Raw genomic sequence first — 18,869 nt, 5'->3', positions numbered from 1 at the left:
CATTAGCAAACATCCCTATTTAACAAATGAATGGAGGACAGAATCCATATTAATCACATCTAGAGTGCATTCACCTCTAGCAATTACTGTAGTGTATTATAGTTATGACTTAATAGGAAGATACATTTATACAACAGCCTGCTTTGATTTAGTAGATTACTGTATGACATTTCAACACATGACCTGGAGCATTTTGCTTTGTTGTTTAAAGTCATTGCTATTCAGCAGCACTATCAGCTTAATTTGGATATCTGAGGATTGTTGCCATTCAATTGATTTATCATTATATTATGTACTGACTGTACCTGAGCTAAGCCCCATTTAATACATAACTTGAACCATGTTTGAGAGACAATGTGTCACTGTCTGTCAACTGCCCACAGCCTGGTTTCAGTGTCCTTTTTTTACCTGGCGACAGAACCGGGCCCCAAGTTCCCATTTTAGAGAATAAAGTTAACGTTTGTTCACTTGGACTATTTTAATGATGTCTTTAATGACTTTTCGGGGCTGGCAAGTTTCAATCCCTGAAGAAGCCTATGGACTAGTGAGGAGTGATCCATCTCTCAGTTTTAATTCGTAATTCGTGTTCCGAAGATGAATGAAGGTCTTACGGCCTTTACGAATTTTCATTTTTGGGTGAACTAACCCTTTAATGACACAAAACCACATAATTGTACTAGACGTGTGAAATTAAGGGAAAAATAAATACTCTGAACCTTAAATAGATTTACACAAACTTAGAAAGTCTAAAAGCATAAGGTTGTGCCCCGCTCTCCTCTATTTGAAAACACTTAAATAAAACATTTCAAAGGCTTTATAGAAATCTATAAATAAATTTTATGTTGTCCTAAAGGTGTTTGTACAAATTTAACCTTTGCTTCTGTGATGAGGTGAAGGCTGTAACCACTATAGTATTTACGGTAGTCCTTTGTGGTAGGGTGAATACGGTAGTTCCCTTTCGAGAGGTCTCTCTTATTGCGTAAGTAGCTTACGCTATGGGAAAACTCCTTTTCTCGAGAATATTGAAGTCTTTATGTAAAACGCATTGCAGCTGCACAGCTGACAGCAATGAACGAAGGAAGCTCGGTCAACATTAGGTGTTGTTAAATGTGAAATTATTTTGTTATCAGCTGTGCTGCGGCAACTTGCTCGAACCAATGACGGGGCGACTCTGAATGCGCGACCAATGAGCGCGCTTCGCGCCCGCGCGCGTCAGAGCCCGCCAAGATGGGCGTGGCCAAGAGCTATTTATTGGGCGCCCCGTCATGAGAGTTCTTTAGATTTAATCTCCTTCAGCGAACACCTTCTTCGCTGGATCCTCCGGATTATTGAAGCCTTCGCCGCCGTCGAAAAGCATACCAGCGGGATTGATACGAGGACGTCGGCACCTTCAGCCGCCTTCGAACGCCATCCTACTGAGCCATCCGGCGTGCCACACACGCAAGTATCTTTACATCTGTTCGCCCCGCGACACTTGTAAAAGAGCAATTTTCTGAGGCGTTGTTTCAAATGCCTTCCTGCGCGTCGTGTAGAGACCTTCTCCCGGACGGGGATCGTCACATCATCTGCGCTCGCTGCCTGGGCCGGGACCACGCAGAAGCTGCTTTGACCAAGGGCGGATGCCCGGAATGTGATGACCTGGGTCTCTCCGCACTGCGGGCTCGCCTCGCCGCTTTCGCCGTGAGCGAGCCCATCGCCCCCACCCCTCTGTTTGAGCCGCGCACTAAGAAAAAGCGCCGCTCACAGAGGCTTCCTGAACCGGAGCTCAGTGACGTCACGCCGAGCCAGTCTCCGCGTGCTTCACCGCCGCTCTTACCTTCCCCACCGCCGGTTCAGTTCACCCAGCCGGTGCCACACCCCTCTAGCAGAGCGGTGGGCCTTGTGACTTTCGGCGCGTCCGAGGACGATGGGGGAATGGATGACAGCTTGTCCATCGACGCTGCATCGGACGACTGGCCGGGCTCCACTCTCGACCCCGCCCCGTCGACGCTAGCTAGCACGAGCGGGGGCTCCACCATGGATACGGAGATTATCCGCGTCCTCTCGAAGGCCGTAGAGGACCTCGGGCTCGATTGGTCTTCTCCCGAGGAACCAACCCGAAGCCGACTGGATGAGTGGTTTCTGAAGGGGCGCCAGCAGGCCCCTCGGCAAAGGCCTTCTCCCTTCTTCCCGGAGGTTCATGACGAACTCACCAAGTCATGGAAAGCCCCCCACTCTGCGCGTCTGAAGCCTTCTTTTTCTTTGTCGCTCTCCTCTGTGGACGGCGCGAAGGAAAGAGGCTACGAGGGAACGCCGCCCCTCGAGGAGGCCGTGGCCAATCATCTCTGCCCGCCCTCCACCACCGGATGGAAAGCCAAAGCTTCCCACCCCTCGAAGCCCTGCCGCACTACTTCTGCTCTCGCCGGTCGCGCCTACGCCGCCGCCGGCCAAGCTGCATCAGCGCTTCACTCAATGGCGGTACTTCAAGTGTTCCAAGCTAAGCTTCTCCGCTCTATGGACGAGTCTGGCCCCGAACCCGAAGCCTTTAAGGACCTACGCAGCGCAACTGATATAGCTCTGCGAGCCACGAAGGCCACCGCCCAGTCTATTGGCCGCGCCATGGCTAATTTGACTGTTCTCGAGCGCCATCTGTGGCTGACTCTGACGGAGATGAAGGACGCGGATAAGGCGCCGTTTCTCGACGCGCCTATCTCCACCAGCGGGCTGTTTGGACCGGCGGTTAAAGGTTTCGCCGAGCGCTTCACTGAGGCCCAGAACGCTTCACAAGCTAAGCGCCATTTCCTGCCCAAGCGCTCCAGCTCATCGCAGACAGAGACCGCCACAGCCGCAGCGGGCTAGAACAGCTCCCACCGCCTCTCAGCCCGCGCCTCATGCTGACGCTCGACGCCGCTCGTGCTCCCACAACCGCAAGCCGCCTCCTGAGCGACGGGGTCCTCGGCCCAAGATTGTGCTGAACCCTGAGCCTCGAAAGCCGTCCTAGCCACAGGAATGAGAAGAGAGAGTGCGTGTCTCGCAAAAGCCGGACCACTCTCTCTGCAAAAGCTCAAACATTACCCAGTCCCCTTACAGGTGGCTGGAAATGTCCATACAGCAGTCAATGGGCCAGTCACAGAGCTCGCTCACCTGCAAACAAACGCCGTTTTTACGGCGACGCACAGAAAACACAAAAAGAGTCTTTTTCTGCCTGTGTCACTAAGGGTTCACATGTCCACAAAGTGTGCGTTCCCAGATACTGTCAAAACAGTGCCAAATTCATTCCCAGCTCAGGCTGCGCGCCCCATGAATGTAGATCACGTGCCTACGGTCATGCACGCACCACTACACACAAGCACTGTTCACACAGTTATGAATTCATCCCCAGTAAAAGCGGGAAACATTATAAAAGTGACGCGTGTGCCTACCACTGTTTATGCACCCCCACTTATAAACACTGTCCTTACAGTGTCAAACACAACCCCAGCTCAGGCTGCGAGTTTTACAGACATAGCGCGCGCTGTTGTAAGCACACATGCGCCCATTCACTCAGCTGCTCAGCGCGCTCCCGCGCCTCTGAGAGCTACGAGCTCAGGCGATTCGCTGGCCGGGTCCCTACGTCACAGCGGCCCACCCCTAGCCTGTATTCAGCCCATATCTGTACACGCAGCGGCATGGGAAAACATTCCAGATATGCCGAAATGGGTATTGAATATAGTAAAGCACGGATACTCGCTCCAGTTCGCTCGCAGACCACCACGTTTTACGACTGTGGTCGAGACGAAAGTGAGAAAGGAGTGTTCACAGGTTCGACGCACCGAGGTGCGCAAACTAATAGAAAAGGGCGCTGTGGAAACTGTTCCCCCCTCTATGAGCGAGGCAGATTTTTACAGCCGCTATTTTCTCGTCCCGAAAAAGGATGGTGGTCTCCGCCCCATCCTAGATCTCAGACACCTGAACAAAGCACTAATGATTCGCTCGTTCAGAATGTTAACAACCAAGCATATCCTCGCGCAAGTACGCCCAGGAGATTGGTTTCTCTCAGTGGATCTGAAAGATGCTTACTTTCACATTCCAATAGCGCCTCATCACAGGCCGTTTCTGAGATTCGCTTTCGAGGGACAGTCTTACCAGTACACAGTACTTCCGTTCGGCCTGTCCCTGGCTCCCCGTACATTCACGAAATGTATGGACGCAGCACTTTCCCCCTTGAGACGAAGGGGAGTGCGAATACTGAATTATCTCGACGATTGGCTGGTCCTAGCACAATCAGAGAGTCAGTTAATAACACACAGATCTTGGATTATCAGCCATTTAGAATGCCTGGGTCTAAGAATCAATTTAGCAAAAAGCATACTATCTCCCAGCCAGAGGATTTCTTTCCTGGGAATAGTTCTAGACTCGATGCAAATGACAGCACGTCTCTCATCAGAGCGCGCGCTCACCATCCGGCGCCTTGCAACATCATTCAGGGCGGGCGCGCGCGCCCCCGTCAAGCAGTTTCAGAGGATGCTCGGTCTCATGGCCTGAGCATCGGCCGTACTCCAGCTAGGATTGTTGCATATGCGCCCTCTCCAACGCTGGCTCAAGAGCCGCGTCCCTACTCACGCGTGCCGTTCGGGCCACTTTTTAATCAGAGCGAACCATGGCTGTATAAAAGCCCTGACGCACTGGAAAGCGGCCGACTGGTACCAGTCAGGCGTGAGTCTGGGTGTGAACACAAGCAGAAAGATGATAACGACAGATGCCTCCAAAATAGGTTGGGGGGCCCTTTACGAGGGCAGGCCTGTCTCCGGCTTTTGGTCAAACCCGGAGAAGCGCCTACACATAAACTGTCTGGAGATGAAAGCGGTCGCTTTGGCTCTCAGAGCCCTGCTTCCACATCTAAAAAACTAACACGTCCTGGTCCGAACGGACAACATGACGGTAGTGTCGTACATAAATCGCCAGGGTGGACTCAGGTCGAGCTCCATGCATTCAATGGCCAGGAGACTCATTTTATGGTCCCAGCACAACTTGCGCTCGCTGAGAGCAGCGCATGTGCCAGGCGCCCTGAACCAGGGGGCAGACATGCTATCCAGAGACAAGATTCTCCCAGGAGAATGGGCTCTCAACCCGCTGACGATTCAATGGTTATGGAAAACCTTTGGCAAAGCGGAGATCGACCTCTTCGCCTCGAAGGAGAACGCGCACTGCTCTCTTTTCTTCACAAAGAGCACGGACGCGCTCGCCCAGAGCTGGCCGAGCCGCCCGCTGTATGCCTTTCCCCCGATCGCGATGCTGCCACAGGTCATCAGTCGGGTCAGAGAGGAGAAAAACGCAGTGCTTCTGATAGCCCCACTCTGGAAGAACCAAACATGGTTTCCAGATCTGATGCAAATGCAATCTGCACCACGGCCGATTCCACTGAGGCCAGACCTCCTCAGTCAGGCCAGCGGGATGATATTTCATCCCCGCCCCGATCTGTGGGCCCTTCATGCATGGCCCCTCAACGGGTTCCCAGGAACCTCACGAGCGGAGCGCTAAAAACCATCGCTGAGGCGCGGGCGCCCTCCACGAGACGCTTATATGCCCAGAAATGGAAAGTGTTCAGTGACTGGTGTAAGGCCTGAACCCTGAGACATGCGAGATTACGAACGTACTCGCTTTTCTACAAGGGCTTCTGGAGGCGGGCCGCACCCCCTCCACGCTCAAAGTATATGTGGCGGCCATCACAGCGTCACACAACCCTGTAATGGAACGTCCATTGGGAAGAAACGACCTAATTATTCGTTTCCTAAGGGGCGCTAGGAGGATGAACCCTTCACGCCCCCCCTCAGTGCCGATCTGGGACCTAGCTACTGTCCTAGACGCTCTTAAAGGGCCCCGGTTCGAACCACTCCGAACCGTGCACCTTAAACAGCTCTCGCTCAAGACTGCGCTCTTGCTGGCACTCGCCTCGGTCAAGAGAGTGGGCGACCTGCACGCGCTTTCGACAAGCACTGCCTGCCTAGAATTCGGACCTAACGACTGCAGGGTCGTCCTTAGACCGAAACATGGGTATATTCCTAAAGTGCTCACCACTCCCTTCAGAGCACAGGTTATCTCCCTAACTGCGCTATCGTCTCCAGCAGACGAACACGACGCTAATCTACTCTGCCCCGTTAGGGCTCTCAGAGTGTATTTGGAGCGTTCTGCCCTATTCAGACAGACAGAACAACTGTTTGTATGCTTTGGCGGCCGTACGAAAGGTTCCGCCGTTTCAAAGCAGAGAATCTCTCACTGGATAGTTGAGCCTATAGCGCTGGCTTATGAAGCTAAGGGACTTCAATGCCCCTGGGGAGTCAAAGCACACTCCACCAGGAGTGTGGCTTCTTCCTGGGCATGGTCGAGCGGGATACCGATCGAGGATATTTGTGCGGCGGCAGGCTGGGCCTCACCGTCCACATTTATCAGGTTCTACAACCTACAGGTCCCGACATTGCATTCCAATGTACTATCAGCATGATACTAGTTGAACTACGAGTTCGTATCTAGATTATGTATGTGCTTGTGTCACACTGAGCGCCTTCTAGCCGCTCTGTATTTTTCCCACATATAAAGCTCGCCTCTGCCAGCTAGTTGGATGATAACTTTGCTTTTCAGCTCAGGCCCCTGCCTCTGGCTATCATAAGGCGAAGTTCAGCACGCACGGCGTTTTGCATGGTGTTCCCATAGCGTAAGCTACTTACGCAATAGGAGAGACCTCTCGAAAGGGAACGACTCGGTTACTAACGTAACATCGGTTCCCTGAGAGGAGGGAACGAGTATTGCGTAAGCTGCCGTGCTTGTGCTTGGTTAGTTCGCTTCAGTCGTTTTAACCTAAAGAACTCTCATGACGGGGCGCCCAATAAATAGCTCTTGGCCACGCCCATCTTGGCGGGCTCTGACGCGCGGGCGCGAAGCGCGCTCATTGGTCGCGCATTCAGAGTCGCCCCGTCATTGGTTCGAGCAAGTTGCCGCAGCACAGCCAATGACCGAGCTTCCTTCGTTCATTGCTGTCATTTGTGCAGCTGCAATGCGTTTTACATAAAGACTTCAATATTCTCGAGAAAAGGAGTTTTCCCATAGCGTAAGCTACTTACGCAATACTCGTTCCCTCCTCTCAGGGAACCGAGGTTACGTTAGTAACCGAGTCGTTTCCGATCCGATGTCCCCTTTATGAATGGAGTAGTTAGTTCAGTGCCAGATAGGCTGCTGAGATTTCTGTCTTTGAGGTAAATCAAACTCTCACTGATTATGTTTGATGTATCTGTTTCTAATGCAATATTTTGTACAATCATGTGTATTCAAATATTTTGTGCAGACAGTGAGTATGTGCCTAAATTGCAAAACAGTTGTTGTAAGCTGTAGCTGTTGCATGGTACAATAACGCCGGATAGGTGGCAGTGATTTTCCTTTTTGGAGGTAAATCAAACTTTCATCAGCTATGTTTGATTTAATGGGATTTAAATGCATGATAATCATGTGTATCTTAATATTGTGCAGGTTGTAGTGATGGTTTGTTCCTGGTTTGGAAAATAGTTATTGTAAGCTGTTGCCAGGTATGGTTGAAATGTATGTTTGTTTTAATGAATGTGTGTTTTTGAGGAATGTTGTTTTAAAAAATGTTTTGTTTGTGAATATTATTAGCACAAATAATAAGGGTTTTTTTCTGACTCTGTTTTAGGAGCTGGTCTTTGTCACTGTTTTGAATTACCTAAAGTCAAGTCAAATAATGAAGGTCTGCACTGATTTACTTAGGTGTATGAACCCTTTTAACTTGTCAACTTCCTGCCATCTAAGCCTATTTATGTGATTGTCAATAAATTGAATTGAAACGACAACTGGGTTGGACATTTTAATGTGCACCATATAGGCGTTACACTTCTTTAATTTAAAAAAGAGGGAGAATTGATGAGTTTTTGATTCAAGATTAAAGTGAACATGAATTAAAAAAATAAGGATAATGATGTGCACGGATAAATCATTTACAATAAATATTACGATATTCTGTAAAAAATAATTATGATACATTTTTCATTTCATTTTCAATTTCATGGTGACTTTAAGTGAATGTCGTCACTTCCTCAGTTACCGTCACTATGGTTACGGTAAACAGACATGGCAGAACAGCAGTGGGTGGAACTGAACTGAAGTTCATTACGCTGATCCGCAATATTTATAATCTAACAAACAAACAAACGGGCTCCACTTTCGTATTGTTGTGAAAGCGACGGAAGCTGGTGAGAAAACACTGATCTCTAGCCAGAAAATGGCTTTTCATTTCTCTCACGAAGTATAAATAATACAATTGCGATTGACTGTTTTGCAGAGGAAGATGAACGAGTCATCCAGTTTATCAAGCTCTAGTTTCTACCTACTCTTCATCAGATGCTCAGCTCAAACAAAGTAATTCAACTGCTACTATTTATATACTATTTATCTCTTTGTTTATTTACAGTGGTCCACATTTGAAGTGGATCAAAACCTTTTAATAAAGTTATACATGAATTTTGACCAATACCCGTTCTTGTCTTAGGACAACTGATTAACTTTTTTGATCCACTTCAAATGTTTACTACTGTATTTGCTATTTCAACGTAAAAAGCTCATTACTTGATTTTCAGTAATTTTAATTTTTATTACTATAGCAGTATTGCATGTCTATAATGGCCCTGTGTATAATGCATGTTTGAGCAGATGTTCAGAGCTAGGCCAGCTATGTACAGGACCCCTCAGGTGTTATTTAGAGAAGAGTGTGTTACCTGTGTATAATGCATGTTTGAGCAGATGTTCAAAGCGAGGCCAGCTGTGTCCAGGACCCCTCAGTTGTTATTTAGAGAAGTGTGTGTTACCTGTGTATAATGCATGTTTGAGAAGATGTTCAGAGCTAGGCCAGCTGTGTACAGGACCCCTCAGGTGATATTTAGAGAAGTGTGTGTTACTTGTGTATAATGCATGTTTGAGCAGATGTTCAAAGCGAGGCCAGCTGTGTACAGGACCCCTCAGGTGTTATTTAGAGAAGTGTGTGTTACTTGTGTATAATGCATGTTTGAGCAGATGTTCAAAGCGAGGCCAGCTGTGTACAGGACCCCTCAGGTGTTATTTAGAGAAGTGTGTGTTACTTGTGTATAATGCATGTTTGAGCAGATGTTCAGAGCGAGGCCAGCTGTGTACAGGACCCCTCAGGTGTTATTTAGAGAAGTGTGTGTTACCTGTGTATAATGCATGTTTGAGCAGATGTTCAGAGCTAGGCCAGCTGTGTACAGGACCCCTCAGGTGTTATTTAGAGAAGTGTGTGTTACTTGTGTATAATGCATGTTTGAGCAGATGTTCAGAGCTAGGCCAGCTGTGTACAGGACCCCTCAGGTGTTATTTAGAGAAGTGTGTGTTACCTGTGTATAATGCATGTTTGAGCAGATGTTCAGAGCTAGGCCAGCTGTGTACAGGACCCCTCAGGTGTTATTTAGAGAAGTGTGTGTTACTTGTGTATAATGCATGTTTGAGCAGATGTTCAAAGCGATGCCAGCTGTGTACAGGACCCCTCAGGTGTTATTTAGAGAAGTGTGTGTTACCTGTGTATAATGCATGTTTGAGCAGATGTTCAAAGCGAGGCCGGTTGTGTACAGGACCCCTCAAGTGTTATTTAGAGAAGTGTGTGTTACTTGTGTATAATGCATGTTTGAGCAGATGTTCAAAGCGAGGCCAGCTGTGTACAGGACCCCTCAGGTGTTATTTAGAGAAGTGTGTGTTACCTGTGTATAATGCATGTTTGAGCAGATGTTCAAAGCGAGGCCAGCTGTGTACAGGACCCCTCAAGTGTTATTTAGAGAAGTGTGTGTTACTTGTGTATAATGCATGTTTGAGCAGATGTTCAAAGCGAGGCCAGCTGTGTACAGGACCCCTCAGGTGTCATTTAGAGAAGTGTGTTACCTGTGTATAATGCATGTTTGAGCAGATGTTCAGAGCGAGGCCAGCTGTGTCCAGGACCCCTCAGGTGTTATTTAGAGAAGTTTGTGTTACTTGTGTATAATGCATGTTTGAGCAGATGTTCAGCGCTAGGCCAGCTGTGTACAGGACCCCTCAGGTGTTATTTAGAGAAGTGTGTGTTACTTGTGTATAATGCATGTTTGAGCCGATGTTCAAAGCGAGGCCAGCTGTGTCCAGGACCCCTCAGGTGTTATTTAGAGAAGTGTGTTACCTGTGTATAATGCATGTTTGAGCAGATGTTCAAAGCGAGGCCAGCTGTGTCCAGGACCCCTCAGGTGTTATTTAGAGAAGTGTGTGTTACTTGTGTATAATGCATGTTTGAGCAGATGTTCAAAGCGAGGCCAGCTGTGTACAGGACCCCTCAGGTGTCATTTAGAGAAGTGTGTGTTACCTGTGTATAATGCATGTTTGAGCAGATGTTCAAAGCGAGGCCAGCTGTGTACAGGACCCCTCAGGTGTCATTTAGAGAAGTGTGTGTTACCTGTGTATAATGCATGTTTGAGCCGATGTTCAAAGCGAGGCCAGCTGTGTCCAGGACCCCTCAGGTGTTATTTAGAGAAGTGTGTTACCTGTGTATAATGCATGTTTGAGCAGATGTTCAAAGCGAGGCCAGCTGTGTACAGGACCCCTCAGGTGTCATTTAGAGAAGTGTGTGTTACCTGTGTATAATGCATGTTTGAGCAGATGTTCAAAGCGAGGCCAGCTGTGTACAGGACCCCTCAGGTGTCATTTAGAGAAGTGTGTTACCTGTGTATAATGCATGTTTGAGCAGATGTTCAGAGCGAGGCCAGCTGTGAACAGGACCCCTCAGGTATTATTTAGAGAAGTGTGTGTTACTTGTGTATAATGCATGTTTGAGCAGATGTTCAGAGCTAGGCCAGCTGTGTACAGGACCCCTCAGGTGTTATTTAGAGAAGTGTGTGTTACTTGTGTATAATGCATGTTTGAGCAGATGTTCAAAGCGAGGCCAGCTGTGTCCAGGACCCCTCAGGTGTTATTTAGAGAAGTGTGTGTTACTTGTGTATAATGCATGTTTGAGCAGATGTTCAGAGCTAGGCCAGCTGTGTACAGGACCCCTCAGGTGTTATTTAGAGAAGTGTGTGTTACCTGTGTATAATGCATGTTTGTGCAGATGTTCAGAGCGAGGCCAGCTGTGTCCAGGACCCCTCAGGTGTTATTTAGAGAAGTGTGTGTTACTTGTGTATAATGCATGTTTGAGCAGATGTTCAGAGCGAGGCCAGCTGTGTCCAGGACCCCTCAGGTGTTATTTAGAGAAGAGTGTGTTACTTGTGTATAATGCATGTTTGAGCAGATGTTCAGAGCTAGGCCAGCTGTGTACAGGACCCCTCAGGTGTTATTTAGAGAAGTGTGTGTTACCTGTGTATAATGCATGTTTGAGCAGATGTTCAGCGCTAGGCCAGCTGTGTACAGGACCCCTCAAGTGTTATTTAGAGAAGTGTGTGTTACTTGTGTATAATGCATGTTTGAGCAGATGTTCAGAGCTAGGCCAGCTGTGTCCAGGACCCCTCAGGTGATTTAGAGAAGTGTGTGTTACCTGTGTATAATGCATGTTTGAGCAGATGTTCAGAGCGAGGCCAGCTGTGTCCAGGACCCCTCAGGTGTTATTTAGAGAAGTGTGTGTTACTTGTGTATAATGCATGTTTGAGCAGATGTTCAGAGCTAGGCCAGCTGTGTACAGGACCCCTCAGGTGTTATTTAGAGAAGTGTGTGTTACCTGTGTATAATGCATGTTTGTGCAGATGTTCAGAGCGAGGCCAGCTGTGTCCAGGACCCCTCAGGTGTTATTTAGAGAAGTGTGTGTTACTTGTGTATAATGCATGTTTGAGCAGATGTTCAGAGCGAGGCCAGCTGTGTCCAGGACCCCTCAGGTGTTATTTAGAGAAGAGTGTGTTACTTGTGTATAATGCATGTTTGAGCAGATGTTCAGAGCTAGGCCAGCTGTGTACAGGACCCCTCAGGTGTTATTTAGAGAAGTGTGTGTTACCTGTGTATAATGCATGTTTGAGCAGATGTTCAGCGCTAGGCCAGCTGTGTACAGGACCCCTCAAGTGTTATTTAGAGAAGTGTGTGTTACTTGTGTATAATGCATGTTTGAGCAGATGTTCAGAGCTAGGCCAGCTGTGTCCAGGACCCCTCAGGTGATTTAGAGAAGTGTGTGTTACCTGTGTATAATGCATGTTTGAGCAGATGTTCAGAGCGAGGCCAGCTGTGTCCAGGACCCCTCAGGTGTTATTTAGAGGAGCGAGTGCTACCTGTGCTGCTGGCCGGACTGGAGGCTTTGCTCACAGAAGCACAGAAACACCAGTGCTTTGAGGTCAGTTCACACACTGTCTGAGGCAACAGTATATTTAAAATAATTAAATTGAATATAAGTAATGTGATCAGTATCAGTATTCTTTAATTAAATGATGTGACTTCAAATAGCAACAATAATACAATGAAATAAAACTAGTGAATTAAACTATGAAAAAAAATATTGAAGTTGAGAATTACAGTAAAATAACAAGTCAAGTCAAGTCACCTTTATTTATATAGCGTTTTTTACAATGCAGATTGTTTCAAAGCAGCTTTACAGATATAACAGGAAAATAATGTTGTAATAATATTGTTAAATATAAAATTAAACAGTGTTAAAGGTCTTGTGTTTCTTAGTAAGTCTCATATTTATATAGGGACATGTTGAAGACAAAGAATATCAGATGGGAGAAAAATTATTTTGCAACCCTGTCAACAATTTGTCTCACAATGATCTCACCATATGATCACAAGAATGTGCACTCACTGTGTGCTCATACCATGGAAAAAATGTGAGCTCATCCCGGCCAGAAATTTTATTGGACGTGAACTCCAACATTGCTCAGACGTCAAATTTTGGTTGAAAATGAAAATTGGGTTGAAATCTAAACATTTGTAAACATCAGGCTCCAACGTCATTAAACATCTCCACAAACAGCATTACCAGCTTCACTTATTACAAACTAGATTTACTTCCGTCATAAAAAAAAACTTCTGTGTACAAAAGTACTTATTGAGATTAACAGAGGTTTAGATGTTGATGATTTATTAAAAATAATAGTTTGGTTTGTCACCATTATAGTCACCATTATGATGATCAGTATATACTTTAGTTGGGCAGTTGGACTCTTGCTGTTTTAATGCTAATTTTTCTCTGGCTCCTGTAACTGTTTGTTATGGCGAAAACAGTACGAGAAAATGTGATCAGATGATGTCACTTGATGATTAAGATAACAATATAATCATCATGCTCTAATGATCAGCTGATCTCTTCTGGACCATCATGTGTTTTATTAATTTCATATAATTGATTATATTATTGTTTCTACAGCATGAGATCCAATGGTGTTTTAATGAAAAAAATTGTATGATTTATATTGAAAAAAATCACTAAACATTTTAAACTACTGGGTTGCTTAGACACACTCAAACATCAAGAATCAGTGCGTGAATCTCAATAACAGTGACATATGCTTCATGCCACAATGCATTCTGGGAGCCACTGGGAGTTTTGTATGATGTACCCAGAATGCAGAATTATGCATGTTACCGTTAGTGAGAATCACTCGCTGATTCTTGAGGTTTGTCTTTGTCTCGATGAAAGGGTTTAAAAGTGATTGTGGACAGTTTTTTTTTATATTGAATCCTCCAGATATTCTTGTTAAAACACTGTTGGATCTAATGCTTTGGAATCCCAGGATTGTTATTATCATGTAAAATTGATCCCAGAGATTAGACCCTGGATGAAATGTAACTGCTACATGATGATACAATATCTTTATCATCAACAAGTAGCCAACATACTTGATCACATTTTCTCTTGCTATAACAAACACTTAAAGCAGCCAGAGATAACTAACATCAAATAGTCAAGGCCAAAGAGCCCAACTAAAGCAAACACTGATCACCACAATGGTGACCAAACCATTACTTTCAAACAAACTCTTTAAGAGGTTCAGTCCTGTGTCTGCTGGGAAACTTCCCGCTAATACTTTATAAGAATGTAAGGGGGTAATGTTCAATCAATGTTATCACTAAATATGTTTAAAATAAAGAGAGTGTTATCCTAACTTTTAGGAGAATATTCTGGTAACAAAAATAACATTAGCTACAGAAAACATTACAAGAATATAACATAATGCTCTCAAAACATTCATAGAACAATAACATTTCTTTCTCGGTGGAACACAAAACATTTGCCAACATTATTTTTCCTCTAATCTCATTTTTTTCCACCACCGTGTCCCCTTAGGGGCTCCATAATGTCCCGAGACGCTGCCATAGGCTCCAGAATCCGCACCATGACCTTACTTAGCGGTTTGGAGAATGGATAGATGAATATTATCAGTGGATACACATTATCCATGTTCTTTTTTTGTGATCTGAATAATACAAATAACAAACAACAGGGTCTGGAGAGGTAAAGCACAGGGAGCTGCTCAGAACAACTTATTCACTAAAGGCCATTCTCATGGCGAATTTCTTTTTCGTTCAACGTTTAAGGGTAAAACAAAGTTCGAAATACATGAACAGCGATATACTGTTATTGAACATCTGACTCCACACACACTGCTGAGAGCGACGGTTAGATGAATATGTAAATATGTGCTGCACGATTTTCTCTCAGTTACAAAATAAACACAACAATCTTGAGAAAACAGCAAGCATTTTTAAAATAAAGTAATAAGAAAAGCATCATAGCAACGTGGTTATGTTTGCACGAGCTCTACGGCACTAAAGTCATGTCAAGTTTATTTATATATCACTTTATACACTAGATAGCTTAAAATCAAACAGCTTTACCATAGTAAACCTGATGAAACGAGACACTGACACTGTTTTTCATAAGTACAACTTCATTTTTCTACTATAAAGCAGCTCTCCAGTGTGTTCATGTTTTCACTTACGTACGTTTAACCTTGACCGTCTGAACAGGAGAAATTAACCAGAAAATATTTTTGCATCAAAGAAGGCGGAGCCTTAGAGCCACACCCACCTGAGTGTGACACGCTCAGAAAATGTAATCGCGACAAACCAATACTAGTACTTTGGCAAGCAGTTTCAGTCGTTTTGGCCTGATTTTGTCCGAAATTACGTCACACCAGTTCGTACTTTGATTTTGCTTGAAGTATATCAGGGCCTTAAAGGGGTCATCGGATGCCCTTTTTCCACAAGTTGGTATGATTCTTTAGGGTCTTCATGTAAAGTTTGTAACATACTTTGGTTAAAATTCCTCATTGGTTGTGTAAAACAACACCCTTTTTCAGCACCCTCAAAAACAGCTCTGTTCACAGCGACCTGTTTCGGTGCATGTCTCTTTAAATGATAATGAGCAACTGCTCACCCCACCCCTCTCTTCCATGGGGGTGTCGACACAAGACACGTAAAGTGACACGTAAAGTGCTGCCTTGGCAACCTGCCTCGCAGAAAGGATACAAATAGCTGAGGGCGGAAATATGCTAATACGGGACAGTCCGTCAGCGGTCGTGGGCGGAGCATGAGACCCATGAGAGCATAACATCCAATTGCTCAGAAAATCCAAACAGCTTGATTATTGAGAGTGTTTAGACTTTTTGAGGATTAAAAAAAGGAGTGAATGGATTTTTTTCATTGTATGGGGGTTGTGTTCACACACAGCAAAGACACATTTATATGCAAACACCATATAAAAGTGAATTTTGTATTCGATGACCCCTTTAAGTCACTAAAGCTGTCAATGATGTGAAAATGCGACCTAGGCAACTGCATAAGATATGGATCCTCCATTTCCAGGATCCTCCACTAATCAGCAATAATACAACAATAATATAATCTTGTAATATAACATACTTTTCATTATTTTTATTTCATGTTTCATTGTCAATCTAGAGGAAGAAGACGGCGTTTAATGCCTGTGACTTCCTCACTGAATGGCTGTACAAGTGAGTGGGAGAATTGTGACCCTTTGTGTACTGCCAATATTGTATGGTTATTTTGTTATGACTTTTAAAAAATGGTTTACTGTATTTAAAAATACTGTAAAAATGGTTAAGTGTGTTTAAATATATTCTTTATTCTCTGGTTTATCAGTAAAAACCCTCAATGGACAGAACGAATACCTACGAATTTTCACAATATTCCTTTTGTCCAGGACTGGTTACTAAAACAGTAAGTGTATTGCCTTAAAAAGAACGATAAAGAAATGTGCAACAGCTGTTTTCAACACACATTCTCTCTCTCTCTCTCTCTCTCTCTCTCTCTCTCTCTCTCTCTCTCTCTCTCTCTCTCTCTCTCTCTCTCTCTCTCTCTCTCTCTCTCTCTCTCTCTCTCTCTCTCTCTCTCTCTCTCTCTCTCTCTGGTACCCCTTTTCCACCAAAAAAGAACGGGTTCGGAACTGGTGCTGGTTCAAAGTTGGTTCGGAGTTGGTTCAACTTGCGAACCTCCTCAGAACCTGTTTGTTTTTCCACTGACTAGAGCGCCCAGCGAACGACGTCGTTACGTCACTGTGTACGTCGCTTTACGTCTCAGCTAGAAACGCTTGCAAGTACAACATTACTTTGGGATTATCTCTAACTCGTGAACCAAGAAGGCTTTAAAAACAATTGAAATATGTAAGTCTTTTAATCTTTTCCTTTGATATGTAATCTTTTCTGATTAGTTATGTACACCTGTCTTGTCTTTTTTTTCTCTCCGTTTATTTGTGTCGAAACACAAAGAACTGGTTCGCGCGCAGGCACCGGCTCCGAACCGGCTCTCAAAACGCTTTGGTGGAAAAGGGGTATGGGTGGTTGAGGGGCAGTGGTTACTGTACTTAAGTACATTTTTCAAGTGTCTGTACATAGTACATATCCCTGTACATATCCATAGAGTATTTTATCTTTGGGAAACTTTTACTTTACTACATTCCAAAGCATGATATCGTACTTTTTACTCAACTATGTTCCATAAAGACATCTTGTTCCTCATTATTTGGAACTAAAGAAATCTCCACCACCATTGAAGAGTGATGTCTGATTCGTGAACCAGTAAACCTGCTGAATCAGTTCACAAATAACATGATCCATTAATTTGTGAATTGGACTGATCCATTTGCAGCTGTTCATGAGTCAACAAATCACTGATTCAATGAATCATCTGGTCAAGACTGAGCCATACACGGGGATATCGTCAGCATTGACTATTTTAAATGAAATCATATTTAGGTCATGCATGTCAGTTATTTGTGAACTAAATCTGCTATAAAAGGGCAAGCGGAAATACTTAAACGTGGACATTGTTGTCTAAAACATATTAATGCCTATGCATCTTCCCAGCTGTTGTAGCAGTTTCAAATGTTATAGGCCTAAACTATGTTTAGGAATGTTTTCATAGCATTTCTCTTAAATTATTAATGCATTTTGCCCCATGTGAGATCCGTACATTGTATTTTTGTATTATTTGTTGCCAGATATTTACACTGATTTTTGTAGACAGAAATGCAATATAACATGACTATGTTTTTAGTGGTGTATAAATTTAGTTGTGCTTCATTGCAAACAGTTCTCAGTGCTTGCATGTTTTGTTGGCTGGAGTTGCACTTGTAGTTGATCAGTGCATCACATTTGGCTTCAATGTCTGGCTCCAGTTCCATAATGTTAGCCTCAAACCAGTCCATGCTCTTGTGCTCTTTCTTTCCATACGTTAAGAGTGCAGAGTCAAAGATGGTATTCCTGAGGAAATTTCATCGATCTTCTATATTCAGCCCTTTTCTTTTGGCCAGAATCTCTTCAAGTTGCTTGATGAACTCCTGGTTTTTGTCAGCATAGGCAGTTTTGCAGGTATTGATCTTTGGTTGACCTTTCTGTTTTGTGTGGTGAAGTTTCTTGGGCTTTAGTTTGACCTTAGAGGCTACCAAATTCATTTTATCGCAGTATCATCAGTATCGCAGTCTGCGCTGTGGTATTCTCTGGTGTTGCAGACACTGTTCAGGGAATCTTTCCTAGTGATAATCTGGTCTAGCTGATGCCAATGTTTTGACCTGGGATGTCTTTAAGATGTTTTGTGACACGCCTTGTTCTGGAAAAAAGTGTTAGTCACACACAGAGGTTGTGATAACAGCAGAGTTCTAGAAGTCTCTGGCCATTTTCGTTCATGTTTCCTATGCCTTGATGACCTGCATGCTTGGCCAAGACTCTCTGTCTGCACCAACCCGTGCATTGAAGTCCCCCAGATGATGATGATATCATCAGAGCAAGTATATACCAGTGGCATCTGTATGAATGAATGAATGAATGGACGATCTAAAAAATATCTATTAAACTCGACGGAGGAAATGTGGGAATTAGGTTAAACTGAAACAAGGAATGTGGTGTATAATTGTGTGAAATGTATAATGAAACTTGGCTAGCAATTTCGCCAAGCAAATACCTAGAAATAGGTTGCAGCAGTTTGTCTGTCGACTACACTTGTAAAATCCGCGATGGGACTGAGCTCGAACAGCCCCGCCCACTCCTCCATTCTCCTCCAGTCCAGCCCCGCCCACTCCTCCATTCTCCCCAGAGAGCGTCCGTGGGCGGGACATAATCGCAGCATTTATCCAATGACCGTCTAGTTTTGAAGCACTGAAAAAAACTGTTCAAAGCAGCCCCATTTAAGTCATGGCTTAACAGGAAAATGCACTGTGCCAATTGAGCAGGGACTTATAACCCGTAACTGCTGTCTTCCGTGTTGTGCACTCGCCAGATGGCGAGACTGGAGTGACCTCTCAAGGGCGCAGACCTGGGCAAGTATATATGGAGGCCAAGTGGTGCCCAGACGACAGGATCCCCCTCTCGGCTTCACCGGCAGAGTACAAGGGTATGCATTACTTTTGGGGCCAGCTTTGCTGCAGGAGTTGTCGGGAGAAAGCCATT

At 44.8% G+C, this 18,869-nt stretch overlaps 1 protein-coding gene across 2 annotated transcripts in view; it reads left to right on the top strand.

The window, feature by feature from the left end:
• Positions 1-8,072: 8,072 nt before the first annotated feature.
• Positions 8,073-18,869, top strand: part of iqck (IQ motif containing K) — a 51,054-nt gene continuing 40,257 nt past the window's right edge. Inside the window, exons 1-5 of one of the 2 annotated variants that reach the window (XM_077230590.1) lie at positions 8,073-8,216; positions 8,306-8,382; positions 12,172-12,298; positions 15,868-15,920; positions 16,069-16,146. In XM_077230590.1, the coding sequence (XP_077086705.1) occupies positions 8,312-8,382; positions 12,172-12,298; positions 15,868-15,920; positions 16,069-16,146 (329 nt within the window). In that variant the 5' untranslated portion in view covers positions 8,073-8,216; positions 8,306-8,311. The remainder of the gene's footprint in view (positions 8,217-8,305; positions 8,383-12,171; positions 12,299-15,867; positions 15,921-16,068; positions 16,147-18,869) is intronic. The other variant, XM_077230591.1, reaches the window with a different exon arrangement.

Source organism: Siphateles boraxobius, unplaced genomic scaffold (genome assembly GCF_051911475.1).
Source record: "Siphateles boraxobius isolate OS27281-9 unplaced genomic scaffold, OSU_SipBor_1 15, whole genome shotgun sequence".
Classification (NCBI taxonomy): Eukaryota; Metazoa; Chordata; class Actinopteri; order Cypriniformes; family Leuciscidae; genus Siphateles; species Siphateles boraxobius.
Note: the sequence above shows the minus strand (reverse complement) of the source record. Positions and strands in the feature narration are given on the sequence as shown.